At 48.0% G+C, this 17,296-nt stretch overlaps 6 protein-coding genes across 6 annotated transcripts; 4 read left to right on the top strand and 2 right to left on the bottom strand.

Moving 5' to 3' along the window:
* Positions 1-1,697: 1,697 nt before the first annotated feature.
* On the top strand, positions 1,698-3,634 carry BDW43DRAFT_312392 (permease for cytosine/purines, uracil, thiamine, allantoin-domain-containing protein; the record flags this gene model as incomplete). Its single annotated transcript, XM_032047362.1, has 7 exons — positions 1,698-1,830; positions 1,882-2,040; positions 2,085-2,168; positions 2,227-2,232; positions 2,285-2,944; positions 3,001-3,293; positions 3,350-3,634. 7 exons carry the CDS (start codon positions 1,698-1,700, stop codon positions 3,632-3,634), a joined length of 1,620 nt encoding a protein of 539 aa, XP_031898905.1.
* A 333-nt stretch (positions 3,635-3,967) lies between these two features.
* Positions 3,968-5,727, top strand: BDW43DRAFT_320463 (FAD-dependent oxidoreductase; the record flags this gene model as incomplete). The annotated part of the gene is made up of 2 exons (XM_032049086.1): positions 3,968-4,224; positions 4,278-5,727. 2 exons carry the CDS (start codon positions 3,968-3,970, stop codon positions 5,710-5,712), a joined length of 1,692 nt encoding a protein of 563 aa, XP_031898904.1. The 3' UTR covers positions 5,713-5,727.
* A 1,615-nt stretch (positions 5,728-7,342) lies between these two features.
* Positions 7,343-8,886, top strand: BDW43DRAFT_312390 (putative integral membrane protein (Pth11); the record flags this gene model as incomplete). Its single annotated transcript, XM_032047361.1, has 8 exons — positions 7,343-7,556; positions 7,607-7,674; positions 7,743-7,928; positions 7,981-8,044; positions 8,097-8,105; positions 8,153-8,235; positions 8,301-8,441; positions 8,509-8,886. 8 exons carry the CDS (start codon positions 7,343-7,345, stop codon positions 8,884-8,886), a joined length of 1,143 nt encoding a protein of 380 aa, XP_031898903.1.
* A 1,705-nt stretch (positions 8,887-10,591) lies between these two features.
* Positions 10,592-11,798, top strand: BDW43DRAFT_301214 (chaperonin 10-like protein; the record flags this gene model as incomplete). Its single annotated transcript, XM_032045008.1, has 4 exons — positions 10,592-10,859; positions 10,928-11,007; positions 11,063-11,443; positions 11,523-11,798. The coding sequence occupies 4 exons, from the start codon at positions 10,592-10,594 to the stop codon at positions 11,796-11,798; spliced, it is 1,005 nt and encodes a 334-aa protein (XP_031898902.1).
* A 521-nt stretch (positions 11,799-12,319) lies between these two features.
* BDW43DRAFT_301213 (uncharacterized protein) lies at positions 12,320-13,158 on the bottom strand (the record flags this gene model as incomplete). Its single annotated transcript, XM_032045007.1, has 4 exons — positions 12,320-12,470; positions 12,505-12,626; positions 12,724-12,993; positions 13,066-13,158. 4 exons carry the CDS (start codon positions 13,156-13,158, stop codon positions 12,320-12,322), a joined length of 636 nt encoding a protein of 211 aa, XP_031898901.1.
* Positions 13,159-14,105: 947 nt separating this feature from the next.
* Positions 14,106-16,584, bottom strand: BDW43DRAFT_124449 (putative C6 transcription factor). The gene is made up of 3 exons (XM_032038104.1): positions 15,768-16,584; positions 14,642-15,715; positions 14,106-14,558 (listed from the first exon to the last, which is right to left on the bottom strand). The coding sequence occupies exons 1-3, from the start codon at positions 16,240-16,242 to the stop codon at positions 14,284-14,286; spliced, it is 1,824 nt and encodes a 607-aa protein (XP_031898900.1). The 5' UTR covers positions 16,243-16,584; the 3' UTR covers positions 14,106-14,283.
* Between the last annotated feature and the right edge of the window lie 712 nt (positions 16,585-17,296).

Genomic DNA, 17,296 nt, shown 5'->3' with positions numbered 1-17,296 from the left:
AGCTCATTAGGACAGTACTTAACAGTACTTACCCGAATAAGCCATTTCATACCACTTCTCATCCTTCAAAGATCTATAGGATTTGGATACTAGCATAACGATCGTAACTAAACCCGAGGTATATCATGGTTAGATATGCTAATTAACCCTAGTCTACTGGTCTGTTCATTTGTCGGCTGCATTTCAAGATCATAGTATGTTTCAAAGGTGATCAGCCATCTTAGATTCGAAGAATACAATAGTTACTTGATATCCGAATACGTTGACAATGCCTTATACCCTGGGTCATAGTGCGTTAAAACAAAACCCGAGCCGGGGCTCCATTTCACTGCTCGATCATTGATTAGAGCGACCTACTTCATCGATACAATGTAATCATGTTTTCAGTGGGGTGATAAGGATTACAATATCCGATGGTCGAAACGATCTCTTTTCATTCCAAGACTGCGTAAATCCCTGCATTCCGTGCAAAGGGTGATTCTAGAGCAATCGATGTGCCTCAGTTCGTACTGACCCCTAACTTCGCATGAGACCTGCTTCTCCTTTCATCTTTATTGGAATATTTGGCTATTAGATTATCTATGTCATCGGAAGGTGAAACTTTGCTGCGGAATTCGTCAAGTATAGCAGGATATCCTGAAAAGGTAAGAGAGACGACGCCCGAAGTGGTGAGGGCTTTTCGTAGAAGGGCAGATCCAAGAGTTGATAGCAAGAGTGTCGATAATCGCACCAAGGGTATTATTGGTGCCGCGGACATCGACGCCGATTCGATATTTGGTGTGGGTAGGACATATTAGAATCCAAGGCACGACCAGGTATCAGCTGGCATTTTGGTCGAGTGGTATTGAAATTTGGTCATACTGATTTGCCAAGATAAACTTGGGGTGTATCGTATCCATTAGGATAGTAGAATTGATATTTGGACTGGTGCGCTTATGAGTACTCCGTCGGAGGTTGTCTATTATCCGATCTGCAAATCGGAGAGTAAGCGTATTCTCAATGCGGAGTAACTAGCACACGAAGTTCAATTCGGAACATCTACGCGGTTGTTTGCTGAATGAGAAGAAGTTACCGATGGTCCAGGGGCATCGATATGGAATTAGGGTGTAGGGAGTCGTGTGACCTCTCACGGCACTGAGATTAGCTGAAAGCACAGTCATTACTCTGGACATTGGCGAGCTGGATGGCTTTGAAGTTACATATAAGACATTTGTACTGTCCCTGGGTATGCTATTATGAGAATAAGAAACATGAAAGACAATATTTTTGCGTATATTGTAGGTTCAAGACGTATAGGTGGGAGCTGGCCTTTAGCCTATTGAGGAGTTTTTGTCAGTTAACATAATGACTCTGATATGCATGCTGCTACAAGAGAGATGGAGATGATCACAGCTCGACCTGTGTTGCATTGCAGAATGTTGCGTCCATGAATTTCTAGCAATTATTATGTGTAGGAAAGACCCTCGGGCCAATAGAGCACCTTACAGCAGATGATAGACGTAGCCACATGGACCTCGCCTTCGTCGCTGGCCTATTCGTAAATTGCGGTGTAATACACGCGTATCTCAATCATGAGGGGGCTGCACTGCAAGACCATATCGTCGTTGGCCCCTTGCATGACGACCCTTAGACTCTCGCCTCACTCCAAATCTCCCCTAACCCAGCAAACAGGAATATCGTCATCCATATCTATCACTATGAAGGCTATCCTTAAGCATCTCATAGTACCTCATGAGAGAGGACAAGTTCCCAACCGATGGATCAACAACGACATCAAGCCTATCGAAGCAGGCCGGCGGAGTTGGAACTTTTGGACATTTCATAACTTCTGTATGACTATCTAAAATGGAGAGAGAAATCGATAACTTTCTGACAAGCCAGGTGTCCTGACCGGGTCTAATATCTCCGTCTACATGATGGGGAGTTCATTAATTGCCATAGGATTAAATTGGCGCCAGGCGCTGGCTGTGATCGTTGTTGGCAATGTTATTGTAGTCGGACTACTTGTGGTGAACTCACTACCCGGCATGTTCTACCATAGTAAGTGCGTAGACCTTGTAATGGGACTGTGCTAATATCCCTAGTTGGTTTCCCTTTGGTTAATAGGTATGTTTGGGGCCTTTATGGCAGCTTGTTCGTTCTTTGGAACCGGATATTACTCTCCGTCGGTGAGACATGCACCTCAACCTGTATTGCTATATGCCAGCTAACAGACCTATGTTCTAGTTTGGTGTAAGTCTCTCCTTAACACTCCTAAGGATAGCCAGCTCATCATACGTGTTAGACGGGTTTCAAGCATGGGTTGGCGGCGAATGTATCTATGTCTGTCTGCAGTCGATCTGGCCATCCCTTGAGAGCCGGATACCAAACCATATACCTCAATCGACGGGCATGACCACCGCACAGTTTATAGCGTACATCATCTTCATGGTCCTATCTATGCCAGTGATGTATATCCGACCGCACAAACTGCAGATATTCCTCTATATCTCCGCAGCAGCAATTATAGTTTTTGAGATTGTCATCCTCATCTGGGCTCTGGCCACCATGGGCGACAGCGGGTTTGGGGGTACGATCTCAGAGACTAGCAGCAGTGGTTCAGGATGGAAGATCGCCTTCGGCATCGTCACCACAATTGGAGGCAGTGCAGCTGGAATCTTGAACCAGAATGATTTTTCCCGATTTGCGCGCAGACCACGGGATGCAATCCTCGGGCAGCTCATCAGCTTCCCCATATATAGTACCTTATGTGCGATAGTAGGTATTCTTGTCACCGCGGCTACTCAGATTCGCTATGACGAAGCGCTATGGAAATTGCCTAATTTGCTCAGCGCTATGATGAAACACGGAGGCTCGCGGTCGAGAGCAGCGGCATTTTTCGGGGGTGCGGCGCTGAGTGTGTCGCAGATGGGATTGAATGTGCCGGCAAATGCACTGGCCGGAGGTTGGAATAACTTTCTTCGCACAATCATCAGAGCTAACTAACTATTGCAATGACAGGGTTCGACATGGCGGCGACATTCCCCAAATACATCACCCTCCGTCGGGGCGCCTATATCACGGTCGTGCTATCGATCGCCTGCAACCCGTGGAAGCTAGACAATACAGCCACCACGTTCCTGGCTGTTCTGAGTGGGTATTCGATTTTCCTAGGGCCTATGGTCGGGTTGATGATATCTTCCTATTTCGTTGTGATGCGACGCAAGATCAAGGTGGAGGGTTTGTTCCCGGCCTGCGAGGACAAGGGGATCTACTGGTATACATATGGAGTCAATTGGCGAGCTGCCGTAGCGGTCGGTGTCCTTTTATTTTGCGGCCCGTGCAGTTCAATTCAAGCTGATAACCGCAGTGGCTTTGTGGGATAGTGCCTTCGCTCCCAGGGTTCGTGGCCCATGTCGATCCCGACATCACTGTTCCCGTGGGATTGACTCGCATTTATTATATTTGTTTCATCACGGGTATGGTAATCAGTGCCACAGTGTACACGGCATTGCATTTCATCTTTCCGGAGGCCGAAGTGAAGACTTTCGTGGATACTGCGCCTTCACCGGGGACTTTGATGTGCGAATACCGAGCGCGATGGGACGGGGAGGGAGATTCGGGAGAAGAGATTGTGGAGCAAGTGAAACCGTGAGCAGTGCTGTAGCGAAACATAATTCGGCTGGACTGGACTTGTTTGATTAATTTATATTGAATTGTGTAGGATATGAAGCCATTGTTAGTTGGTAGCGTGCTCTAGATCATGGCTTGTTCAAGCGGACAAATACGAACTGCAGCACAGCTCCACCATGAGAAAGCGAAGAAAACAGGCCATGTCCCTCTAGTTCAATCCCGGTGGATCTCAGACCCATCGGAAGGTTTACCTGAATCAAGAACTAGAGCTAGGCGTTAATTGACGTATCATAAATGTGCATCCCTCCCCGGCCTTTTGCCCTGCATTCCATCCCTCCAGCAACCCCAAAGAAAAATGTTTGGCCAAGCCACAGGGTTGTCGCTCTTCACGGGTCTCCTGGCCGTGTGCCCGGCAATCGCAGTGGCTTCTAATTGTCGCTGCTTCCCCGGTGATGCCTGCTGGCCCTCCCAGGATGCTTGGGCGAAATTTAATCAGTCAATTGACGGCCGGCTGGTAGCCACGGTGCCTTTGGGTACTCCGTGCCACGATCCTAATTACAACGAAGCCGAATGCAAGAAGCTACGCGAGGGATGGACACTTCCAGAGCTTCAGTAAGTCGGCGCTCTCAAACTATTTGTCGCGCGACCTTTGTCTAATTAAACAGCTATGAAACCCCGTCTTCTATTATGGCTCCCTGGTTTGCCAATGATACCTGTGATCCTTTCCACCCCGAATCAAAGCCTTGCACCCTCGGCAACTATGTGGTTTACGCGGTTGACGTGGCTAAGCCTGAGCATGTCTCTACGGCGTTGAAATTCGCCAAAGAACATAACATTCGTGTGATCCCCCGCAACACCGGACATGACTATAATGGCAAGTCTACCGGAGCCGGCTCCCTGGCTATCTGGATGCACCATCTCAAGGACATTGAAATCAAGGAATACAAGGACAAGCATTACCAAGGAAAGGCCATCAAGATGGGCGCAGGTGTGCAAGGCTCCGAAGCGTACGCGGCCGGCGAGAAAGCGGGTCTCCAGGTGGTGGGCGGCGAGTGTCCATCGGTGGGAGTCGCTGGAGGTTATTCCCAGGGTGGAGGCCATTCGGCCCTGTCCTCGCGGTACGGCCTTGGCGCGGACCAGGCGCTGGAGTGGGAGGTGATTGATGGCAAGGGTAATTTTATTACCGCTACTCGCGACAACGAGCATTCCGACCTTTATTGGGCACTCAGCGGTGGTGGTAGTGGCACCTATGGTGTTGTGTGGTCGCTGACATCCAAGGCGCACCCTGGCACGCCCGTTTCCGGTTTGAACTTGACCTTCACCAATGAAGGCATCTCCCAAGATACCTTCTATAAGACCGTGTCGCTCTGGCAGTCCGTTCTGCCATCCGTCGTGGATGCTGGTGCTATGGCCATTTGGATGTTCACCAACACCACTTTCGCCATCTCACCGTTGACTGGCCCTAACATCCCCGTTGCAGACCTGGAGAAGCTCGTACAGCCCTTCACCGATGGTTTGACCAAGCTGGGAATCACCTATAAGACCTATTCGGAGCAGTTCGATAGCTACCTGGCCCAGTTCAATGGCATGCAGAGCCCGATTGAGGTGGGCATCGCCCAGTACGGTGGATGGCTGATCCCTCGGTCGGTGGTGGAAACCAACAACGAGGGACTCACTGCCGCATACAGGCACATCACCGAGGACGGAGCCACCTTTATCGGCGTGGGCCTGAACGTGTCCAAGACGTTGGTGGGGGATGTGGACAACGCGGTACTGCCCGCTTGGCGCGAGACCCTGATCCACAGCACCATCACAACTCCCTGGAAGTGGAACGCCAGGGCCGAAATGCTCGCCGAGCAGAACAAAATGACGGACGATTACATCCCGGCATTGACCAAGGTTGCTCCCAATTCTGGTGCCTACATGAATGAGGCCGACTTCCGCCAACCCAACTTCCAAAAGTACTTCTACGGGGACAATTATGCGGCCCTGCGCAAGATCAAGACCAAGTACGACCCGGATAACCTGTTCTATGCCACTACCGCCGTTGGATCAGATGAGTGGACTGTTCGTGAGGACGGACGTTTGTGCCGTGCCTAAGGCTAAGGTGGGAGCCAGGGTTAGAATTTTACGCAATTGTAAATAAACTAGAAAGGTCATAAACTCATTTAGATTAACGTTAATAAATGCATGCTTGGGAAGCCAATTGCTGGCGATGTTTCACCGGACTTTCTCCGCTAGTGGACACGGTGGAGAAGATAGTGTTGTTGTTTAGGGTTAATCGAACGTCAATCACCATCCTGCAGTATCCCGCGCTGTCCACCTAAGAGAAAAGAAAGACCACTGCGCTCTGTCTCCGATCGGCGGGGTTTGCTCCAAAAACTAGCCCATGCCATGTGGAGGTCGACTGGGGGTGTTTTACGATATCAATCCAGAAGGATTGAATCTGCGCCTCGGTTACGACACTGTTCGGAGGACGGACTTTCAAGAAATCCGTTGATATGGATTTATGTACTCATATTTAATTTATTCATGCCTTTTCAGTCAGCGGAACCATTTCCCCTCCAATATTGGTCTCATATCTAGTTTTACAACGGCAAACGGCATTGTGGCGTCTCTAGCCTATTTAGGCGAGGGTTGTCTTAGAATAATCTTCCGTTGATTATGCAGCTGTTCTGCATCCGTAGTACAATCGATAGACTACCATTAAAACCGTGGTTGACGTTCGTTTAAGACCCTGTATCTCGATGAGGCCTTGCAGATCAGCGGACTGTGCCATTCCAGCACCCACAGTTCTGATCGATGCCTCCTGAGCCATACTCTTTGCAATTCCGATAAGCAGGAGTCTGGTTTTTTCTGTTAAACATACCACGTCAGAATCCAATTTTCACCCCCACAAAAGTGGTTCTGATGGCCTGATTAGCATCGCCGGCCATGTGCGAAATTGTTCTAAATCGGGACATTTTCGGTGCAGTTCCTTATGATTTCCTGTTTCACTAAGGATCTTTGGAGTGAGGGCTAGGCATTTGGTCGGTAGTTTAGAATCCTTCAGAATCTCAACATTACTTACGGAGAATGCTACACCTTGATAGAGTGGGGCTTTTTGAGAATCCATCTTTATGCATGCCATAAGGTGGCCTGAATCTGATAGGTGTACACATCTTGGATTATTGCGTCCTGTCGCCATATTCTTGTGGCACCTAACGTCCTCTGCCCGATCCGAGCCATTGTACAGTGCGAAAATGGATCTATCGGGTACTCTAAATCAATATAGACGAAACACCCACATGCTTCCTCCCAAATACGAGACTTTGTTTGCCAGTGGACCGGTTTGCTTCTCGACCCATAGCCCCATGAACCGGCTCAAACCTTGAGATCGGGGACCCATAGACCAGGAAGTCACCATCCAGAGAGTTAGGGAATCAGTTTCGTGGATCTTTGATCATTTCGGAAGATTGGTTCAGCTGTAGAGTAGCCTACAGGGGTGCACAATTAGTATGCCTTACAGTGGAGAGCTTAGTTCCTGGTGGCGTTTCTTCTGCTACAGAAAGTCAATCTAATTGAATCTTGGTAAGAAATGAGAAAGAAAAAAATTCCAACTTACAACCCTCCATCCACTTTAGAATGTGCAAAGTCGAAACACCTTGGTATCTTGATTCCTAGGCTCAACCTCTATCGTAGCCCTCCGGTATTGGCATGAGTGCTGGGCTGTGACGCTGCTCCCAACACCATGGGCTGGGTGTATAACCTCGAAAAATCCGATCCACACAGCGAGATCCCCCAGGTCGTTGCTATATGTGTGGTGTTCCCATTCGCGGCCCTCGTAGCCGTTGCATTGCGGTTCTACATTCGAATCCAAACTAAACGGTCCCTGTGGCTAGATGACTATGCAGCTCTATACAGCGCGGTTATAGTTTCCGGATATGGCGGGAATACTATAGCTCGTGAGTGGTTACTTGTGTCAGTTGAAGGAACTTGCGCCTGACTCGTGTAGAAACTCGATGGGGCCTGGGCCTCCATGCGGAGTACTTCCCCGAGCCTAACGTGAAGCCATTTGGCAAGGTATGTATTGGTACTCCTCGACTGTTCCTCCTGGCGATCTAGGTACATTCTAAGGCCGATTTGTTCAGATGCAATATGCTGGCGGACCGATGTATGCAATGGCTTTATTGGGATTCAAGGTCTCGCTGTTAGCGTCGTATCTCCGGATCGGTGGTTTCGTCAAGCTGTACCGGGCTATTATTATCGTTGCGATCGTGGCCGTGGTGATCAATCAGGTGCTTTTCACCTTTCTTTTTATATTCCCATGCACACCGGTATGGTCAGGAACCTTAAGAACCGCCGCAATCAAGGTTAACTGAAACACAGATTGCAAAGCAATGGGATCATGAGGTTGTCGGGACATGCATCAACACCCTTAAATCATATTATGGTATGTATATTGCATGATATCTGGTCCTCGTCACCCGGCTAACAGTATGCAGGTCTAGCAGGTTCGCATATATCCTTACCCTATTGAATCCCATTCTAACAACCGCAGGAACAAGCCTAGGCTATGATCTTCTCATAATTGCCCTCCCACTCCCCGTTCTTTGGAATTTACAACTGGGCAGGAGACAAAAGGTTCGCCATCTTAAACCCTACCAAACACAAAGTTAACTTAGTTATCTAACCCCCAACTTCCCTAGATCGCCCTCTGCTGTGTCTTCGCCATCGGATTTTTTATCACAATCATCCAAATCCTCCGAATCTTCAGCATCTACAGACTCAAAACGTACACAGACAGCAAACCAGTTATCCTCTGGTCCATCGTCGAAGTCAGCCTAGCAGTTCGTCCCACCTCCAAATATTCCAATAACCCCCTTATCAAAACCTAACGTCCAACCAAAAAAAAAGGTAATAATCTCCTGCGTCCCAACCTACGGCCCCTACTTCCGTATCTTCATCTCAAACATCAGCTCCTACCGCCGCCGCCCAACAGGACAAGACTATCCCCTCACCTCCGGCAACCGACAGACGCGCGGCCCGAGCCGCAAACCGGGCAACAGTGGTCTCGGTGCAGACGAATGTGGGTTCGATTTCGGCGAGGGCCCCCGGCCATACGATAATAGTACACCGCATACGACGACTATATCGTCGTCGAAGAATATGACCGGGGATAATGACTCGGAAGAACATATTTTGGGACAGGCAAGCCAGGGGGCGTTTGTGGCTGAAGGTGAGCATGATAGGGGGATTCACAAGGTCATGGAGGTTACGGTTGAGAGGCATTGACTTGGGATTTGAGGTTCTTTTTGTTTGGGGGGGTATTTGTATTAATGGCATATGTGGAGTTTGGGAATTCTTTTGTATGGGATGGGGTGGGGTTGGATGGCTTAAAGACAATATGCCCTTTTTCTAATATAATTTTATTGGGTTGATTTTAGTAAATAGATGGTTGGAGGTCTTTTATATGTGCTGATCTATCAACTTTGGGATGGTACTTAGGGCCTCGGTTCTGTATGACCTCTCCAGGAGTTCACTTCCGTATTCATCCACGAGCAGAGACACAAAAGAGGGGAATAGTGAAACATATGTACAGTAGTATGCGGACGAACCATTTGCTAAAAGCGTACTTTGGCAGTGCCTCTCCCATTTACATGCCTTCGATGGTTGGGCTTCCAGGCGACATGGGAGCTTTCATGTACATGCAATCACATCACTTGGTAATAAATAGACTGAGGACTATATACCGATTTAATTTAGTACTACTGCTTTTCACGCAGCCTGCAAGCAGCCTCACATCACAATTGTGATTCAAACCGAATGCCTGGTAAGCCATGCTGTGATGCATTAACTTGGACATCCACCAGTTTAGATAAGGGTCACGCTTCTGTCATTCTGTTCTTTTTAAAGCTATTGCAGTATTGATGATAACATTATAGTAGGCTTAACGAGTCATCATTATTGAGATGTAGCGGAGACTCATGACTTAGTCCTTCATTATCTTTTGAAACCCTCGAAACTGAAACATGAGCGCGCTTCCCTTCCTTGTTAACAATAATTGCTGAATTGTACTTCAAAGGGCATTATACCGAGACCAGTGTACGAAGAGGCTGTAAAGATCTGGAATGTATATGAGCAAGTCTATCCCTTCTTTCTGTCCCAAAACCGCTTTCATGTGTGACAAACAGGCACTTAGCTATTTCCTTGCCCATCTCTGAAGCGCGTTGACATCCAAAGTCAAAACAGTTGTCAGCACGGCTTTTAATTGTTGGGTGACCCGACGTTTAGAAGACAAACTAAATGCTAGCCTGGCTCTTTAACAAGGAGTTGCTTCAGTTATCTTGTAATAGCACGAAGCTGGATCGCCCCTCTCCAACCTCTTCATTTATGAAACAATTGCAGAACAAAACACGTGTGTAGAAAAAACATTATCTTCAGCAGTATACTTGTCCCTACCCTTTACAGTAAGGGAATATCGACTTACCTCCATACTTTATTGATCAGTTGGTTATTAATCCTGCCACATCGTCCAAAATGCCCACCAAAAGGTATTTTTCCGGCTGCTGATGAGCAAGATTTTAAAAATTCAAGTCGCCTTTTACTAACTGGTTCACTGTGGATACGGTTACTCAGACATATGGTAATTGATACTTCGATAGATTGCCCCAAGCTGTAGGTTGTGGCGAAGGGTCGTATGTCACTCCGCATCTGAGATGCGCCCGAGAAGTTTTTTGGCAACTCACTTATCCCGACAATCATTACTTGCTTCATCATCTTGGGATATTCTTTAGGGGGTATGATGAAGAATAGTATGCAACAACCTACCGATTCGGTGGTACATCCGAGTGGCAATGCCACCCCATCTGAGCGTGGAGATCGTCTCCGACTCTGGCGAAACGATACCCCAGTCTTCTTATCTCAGCGCGAGATATAAGAGACTCTCCCTTTGAAGAGACACCCGACAACCCCAGAAGTTCACATTTCAAATCTCAAAATGGACATACTCGACCGCAAGCCCTACAATCACGCCATCCATACCAGCCCATCCAACGACCTCCGTCTAGTAGAATCAACCATCCCCGAGATCCAGCCCCATGAATGCCTCGTCCACGTCCGTGCCACCGGAATCTGTGGCTCCGACGTACATTTCTGGAAACATGGCTACATCGGCGACATGATAGTGAGCGGCGACAACGGCCTGGGACATGAAAGCGCCGGCGTGGTCCTCAAAGTCGGAAAGGACGTTACCCGCTTCAAACCCAGTATGCCTCCCCCGCATACCCGGGAAAACAGATCGGCCACTAACCAAACTGCAAACAGGTGACAAAAGTAGCCCTAGAATGCAGCATCCCCTGCTCTAAACCAACCTGCTACTTCTGCCGAACAGGCCAATACAACGCCTGCCCGGACGTAGTCTTCTTCTCCACACCCCCTCACCACGGCACTCTCCGCCTATGCCCACCAGGGGGCCTGGCTCCGCCACATCCCAGACACCATCTCCTTCAAAGAAGGTGCCCTCCTCGAACCCCTAACTGTTGGCCTCGCCGGAATCGACCGCTCCGGCCTCCGTCTCGCAGACCTCCTCGTCATCTGCGGCGCCGTCCCCCATCGGCCTAGTGACCTTACTAGCCGCCAACGCAGCAGACGCAGAGCCAATCGTTATCACAGACCTAGACGAAACACGCCTAGCACAAAGGAGCTAATTCCCCGCGTGCGACCAGTTCAAGCCAGCAGAGATGAAACGGCCAAAGCCTTCGCGGGCAGAATCGTTGAGACGCTAGGCCAAGAGGCGAAACTTGTTATTGAATGTACGGGTGTGGAATCTAGTATCCATGCAGGGATATATGTAAGCTCCCCGCTTTTCTGTCCCTCTCTAACTCTCCTCGTGTGCTTTGCATACATTTCTAATACATCTGGCGAAATAGTCTACTCGTTTCGGCGGCTCCGTCTTCGTAACTGGTGTCGGGAATGATTTCCAGTCTTTCCCTTTCATGCATCTTTCGTCCCGGGAGATCGATCTTCGGTTTCAGTATCGGTATCATGATGTCTATCCGAAGGCGATTAGTCTTGTTGCTGCAGGTATTATTGATTTGAAGCCGTCGGTTTCGCATCGGTTTGCGTTGGAAGATGGGTTTAAGGCATTTGAGACGGCGAGTAATCCTCCTTCGAGGGCGATCAAGGTGCAGATTTTGGATGACTAGAGTCGGTTTAAAGGGAATGTGCTATAGAATTAAATGAAAAGTGGAATGATCTCTTGGTTTTGCAGGTTTGGTTTCATCAAAGGTGTTCTATTATTTGGCTCTCTCTTTCGTTGCCTTTGAAGCGTACTATCGATAATACATGGAAACAGGTCTGTGCCAGGGTATATGTAAGCTATTAAGTAGCTTTATCCTCTAAAGTAGTTTGCAGTTAAAGAAATCAACCAGTATAAGTTGGTGCTATAACTGGTCCATTTGTGTTTAAAACTCCAGTGATGCTCGTAGAGAATGGAGCAACTGTAATTGGCTCCCTTGAAAAGCTCGAGACACTGGAAATGTACTTCCCAGCCAAATACACCCTATCACATTGAATGTATCATGAACAAAGGCAGTATGCATCAAAACGCCATAGTCTCAGTAACCTGTAATTCATGAACCAGATGTCAACGACGTACAGGTGAGCCTTGCCATTAACTAAAGACCACCCGAAGATTGAGCGAATCTAAAACAGGTATTCACAGATATCAAGTGTAAAGCATTCCTCCGTTCGCACAGATCACGTCCCCAGTAACCCACCGCGATTTCTCCCCCGCTAGGAATGTAATAATATCCGCAACATCCTGGATAGTGCCACATCGCTGACCAGCAGGAAATTTCTTGTTTTGCTCTTCCATCCTCGCGAGATGCACCGGTCCAGCAGTCTTGATACATATCCGTATCAACGGGAACAGGGTTTACAGCATTCACCGTGATGCCATACTTGTGCCCCGGCTCAGTAGCCCATGCACGAGTGAGACCTTCAAGAGCAGCTTTGCTCGCCGCATAAACAGACTGCGTTGGGGAACCGCCTCGCGTGGAAATGGATGACAGATTAATAATGCGGCCGCCGCGAGATGTAAAGAAGAATAGCCTAGGTCGTGAAAATCACGGCGCGGACGTTGATATTCATGAGGTTGTTATAACTTTCAAGGGGCACCTCTTCAAGGGGTCTGTTGTCCTCCAATCCGGCATTGTTGACTAGAATGTCGATTTTGTCTGTTTGGAAGATAGAGAGGGTTTCTGAGATGAGGGTCGCTGGGGCTTGGGCATCAGCCAGGTCGGCTTGAATACAGAATGCCTCACGACCGTCATTTCGTAATAATTCAATTAGAGATTCTGCAGCCGTACGCGATGATGCAGAGACGAAGTTAAACGCAACCTGTTGTGTGTGCTTCGTGAGAACCTAATCAATGGATAAAGTAGGAAATTTGGAAGATGGGCAACGCCATACCTTTGCTCCTTCGTCACTTAAAGCTTGAACTATTCCTGCACCAATCCCTCTTGCACCACCCGTTACTATGGCAACCTTTCCTTTGAGAGACATGACGTTGAGGGTTTGTGGTTGAACTTATCGCTGGTTTGGGGACTTTGAAGTCGATGTGCGAAAAAGTAGATATACATATATACTGGCAATTGTTCCTGATCGGTTGAGCAAGCGAGAGAAATACTCTAATATCTCTCACGGCGACGTCTATACCCAGGAGGCGTGATGAGATCCAATCTACATGGAATAAGATTCCTCGCTACTATCTCCGAGCGCTCCAGAAGAAGTCATGGGTGGGATGTAGGGACTTTGCTCGGGTCTATCACCGAAGCTCAACAACTGCCACCACGAAGTGTGACGGGGTACGGCTTTGTAGGTCACGGATAGGGCCTACCCCAGACAGCCTCACCCCAGATTTTGCAGAACGCTTCAGATTGCGGAGTATATATATCCCACGATACCCAACTCAAGATGTGTGCCTATTTTAAGAACTTTATTGCTTTAAGTAAGCTGTTCGGATACGATCAAGGAGTAATGGGTGTTATTGTTGCCGATCAAAGGTTCAAGGACTTGATGTGTCCCAAGGACTCATGTATGTTGGGTGTCGTGCAAGCCAAATCTTCATGTTATCAACCGTGCAGTATCTGATTATGATTAGGGGTAACCGGTGCCATGGCGTCTATGTACGATGTATGCTGCTTCATTGGCGCGATGTCGACCGGTAGCCTTTCAGATCGATACGGTCGTGAGAGAATGTTGGCTATTGCAAGTGTCGTGTTTATTATTGGTGCAGTCTTGCAAACTGCATCGTATACATCCGTGGAGCACATCGAACGAAGTAGTAATGTTGCAGGACCAGCTTAGTCCGGCAAAGACCTCGATTGCCTGATTGGGTGCTAATTCAGCAACCTCATGTTGAAAGAATGTCTGTCGATGTCTCTCAAGCGAAGCAGCAAGTGGATTGTCTATAGTCCAGTCGGTTAAATCACTTAGTATCCGCTGTTGGCTATCCCGCAAATTTCTTCAATGCATGAGCTTGAAAAATAGACGTTTGAGTATCAGTATACCCAATAGCACAAAGTTGTTGGCCTCGTGGTATTTAGAAAGAAGATGGCCAAGGTGTAGAGAGGTCCTGTACAACGCGTGGACCCCGGTTTATATCTCATGTGCCTAACGGATGCATGATCATATTGGCATCCATGGACTCCTTCCTGAATGGCCTTCTGACCCTTCGAAAAAGTTTTGAATCATGAACCCCCCTGCCGCATCTAAAAGTTCCGCATTAGACATCCCTTGTGGATACCATGTATAGCTATCCTCTAGCCCCATTGATAATGGGTTGTAAATTGCTTGACCTTGGTTACCGGACGGTGGAACCCAAAGCGCATGAGAAGGGCGCCGCAAGGCGGTTGTTGAGTTTGGGTTAATACTCTGGGTCAAATCACCTCCATGGCCTTGTTCTGTTCTACATTAGTTCATCGTGACAAAAGAATATTGGCAGAAAAAGCAAGGAAGACAGGTCAGGGTGGGTGTTATGTCTCACCGAGGAGCTTTTGTAATACATTTCGTGCGCGGAACGCCATGTCGTGCGAAGATCCAAGGCTATCAAGGCAATCCACGGCTCGTTGCAGGTAGCCCTTCCATGTCGGAGCCATAGCATGAGTGGGGCTGTAGATGTAACACGTCGCCTGCACGAAGCTAGCTGTAATTAACCAATATGTCGCATACCACGCGAGGCCCCGTTTCCTGCTATCTGTAAAGTTGAGGAACCCACAGATAGATGTGACACATTCGTCGGCTGCAGCAAGACAAGACTTGATAGGACCATCTAATGTACTGATGGCTGATCTTGTTGCTATAGCTTCAAATAAAAAGGGTCGATTGAGCACAATACGCAGATGAAATGATCTCCATAAGAGAACCCTTTTAGGTAGTTCCAGATGTGGCTCCAGGTTGACATCTTGACCGAAATACGGCGGTAGGTCCTTCCACCAATTTCCGATGTTCTCTTCAAGTTTCACAGCTTTCTCATACCTTGGCACGTGGTGCGTGAGAAGCTCTACCTGAACGGCATTTGCAATTTTGGCGAGTTTCACCTGGGAAATGAGAGCAGATGTGATCGTAGGCCCAGGTTTACACTCAGGTAACTGTTCCATATCGACAGCAATATCTTGATCATTTAGGTTTGCTGGAAGGCGAATGTTGACGCCCACCAGGGAGACAGCGGGCCGTCCTAGAGTTAGCTGTGCCCCGGAAACAAAGACAAATAGTGTCCACCAGACGCGTCGGCGGATCTCCATGGTGAATGGTGATGTGCTTGGCATGCCAAACTCGCGATGCAGGCCGATAGCAAGGGCCATACTGAAGCCAATCCCGATGAGAATAAACCCGGCATTGGGCTTGTTGCGCTTTTGCAAATAATTAGCCATCAGAACGATAGCTTGCACGTAACTCAAGGATCCCTTTTCAAGAACATCCATAGTCAGATGTCTACGGGCTTCCTTGTAAAATGGAATATCACATTTAGTCGCATTTGAGTCGCCAACAAAGGCGCCAATAGCGAGAACTGTGTTATAGAGGAGTGGCCATGATCCATCACGCGGTTTGGCCAGAGCACCTACTTCTCGTCAGCGAAGTTATGACACGTCTACCCCATCGGCAAGGCTCACCCGATATTCGGGCACGAAATGTCCCTTCATGTAAAATAGGATACGCAGGATGGTAGAGGGAGAAATAGTCATCGATATAACGATTTACCGTGGCCACTGGCTGAGATCGTGCGGTAGGGAAATCATCATCATCCAATGATGATGGCGTGTTCACGCTGTTTAGTGGAAGGTACAGCGGAAGAGACTGCAGAAACTTCAACGCAGCTATGCCAGACTGCGGCCCTGTATATCCAGCCTTATGTGGATCAGCGGTTAAGAAGCCCATGCCATCAATTGAGTTATCGAAGTCTTGCGATTCATCAAATTCATAGTCTTCTGCGTTGCTGTGTTCCGTGAAGCTTGTCGGGGGTTGCTCAGTATGGTGCTCCACCTCGGTGCTCAGCTTTTCTCCATGGCTTATATTGACTGGTGCTACCTGGCGACTCTCCCTTATAGATTGAAGTGCTTCCTGCAGATCAACATTCGGAAGGTACATCCTCCAGGCCTTTTCCACGTCCTGCCGAAGCTGTTCATATTCTTGCAGGCGCCTTGAACAGGTTATGTAAGTAAATACAGTCCAGGCATTCTACTATTGGTGGCCCATTGACACAAAGCAAAAACAGAGCGAGTAGTCCTCACCTTTGCAGTGATGATAGCTTTTGCGACGGGGACGAGTATCGGCATGCTTTCGCATCTCGGACGCAGTTGGTGCAAGTATCATCGCCGGAACAACGAACTTTCCGCCGTTTACACTCATCACAGGCAAATGTCTTGCGTAGTATGCGACGAGCCCTAATGGTGTCGCTCATTCTGCTGAAGGGTTAGTTTTACGTAAAACGGAACATGTTCATACGAGTTGTGTTTGTTCGGAGGGACAGAAATGACAACTTAGGCGTGGAATGGAAATGGTGTGCGGGAAGCCGATACAGAGATCTAACCCGCTTAGGATTAGTCCCTTACGGTACATGCCTTACCTCCACGGGATTTATACCTCAGGTATCAAGAAGCGCTTCAACTTTTAGAGGCACTACCTACATAAGTGGAACATTTGAAGGCCAACCAGAACTGTCTTGAAATCCCGAAGACATTCCTGTGCCAATTTTAAACAATATGCATGGACATCTGGAAACAGCCTTAACACCGCATCCCAAAATGGTCACAAGTAGAGTATCCCAGGCGAAGTAAATAAAATAAAGTGTCAGTCCAGCGTAAGACTAACACTAACATCAATAGTCCACTTTCCTATAGACAGTATACTTGAAAGCTGTTTTAAACTATGCCGACGTTTTTGTTTGATCGAGCGTGGAAAGCCCTACTTACTATCCATAGCTTCAGGTCTTGGCGGCATGAAGCAAAAGCTAGGAGACAGACAGATACGCCCCCAAGGTTATACGAAATAAGTACCTTGGGTGGCATAGCAAAATATCTTAATGGCGGTAAAATGAACCACCTGGTAGCTACACGATATGATGTGCTCCTATACGTGGAAGCAGTGGGCATATCTCTGGCCGAATCAGCTAACACTCCAAGCACAGAAGATATAGTTAAAG

The sequence above is a fragment of the Aspergillus alliaceus genome (genome assembly GCF_009176365.1).
Source record: "Aspergillus alliaceus strain CBS 536.65 unplaced genomic scaffold BDW43scaffold_30, whole genome shotgun sequence".
Classification (NCBI taxonomy): Eukaryota; Fungi; Ascomycota; class Eurotiomycetes; order Eurotiales; family Aspergillaceae; genus Aspergillus; species Aspergillus alliaceus.
The sequence above is the reverse complement of the archived record's forward strand: the minus strand, read 5'-3'. Positions and strand labels throughout refer to the sequence as shown.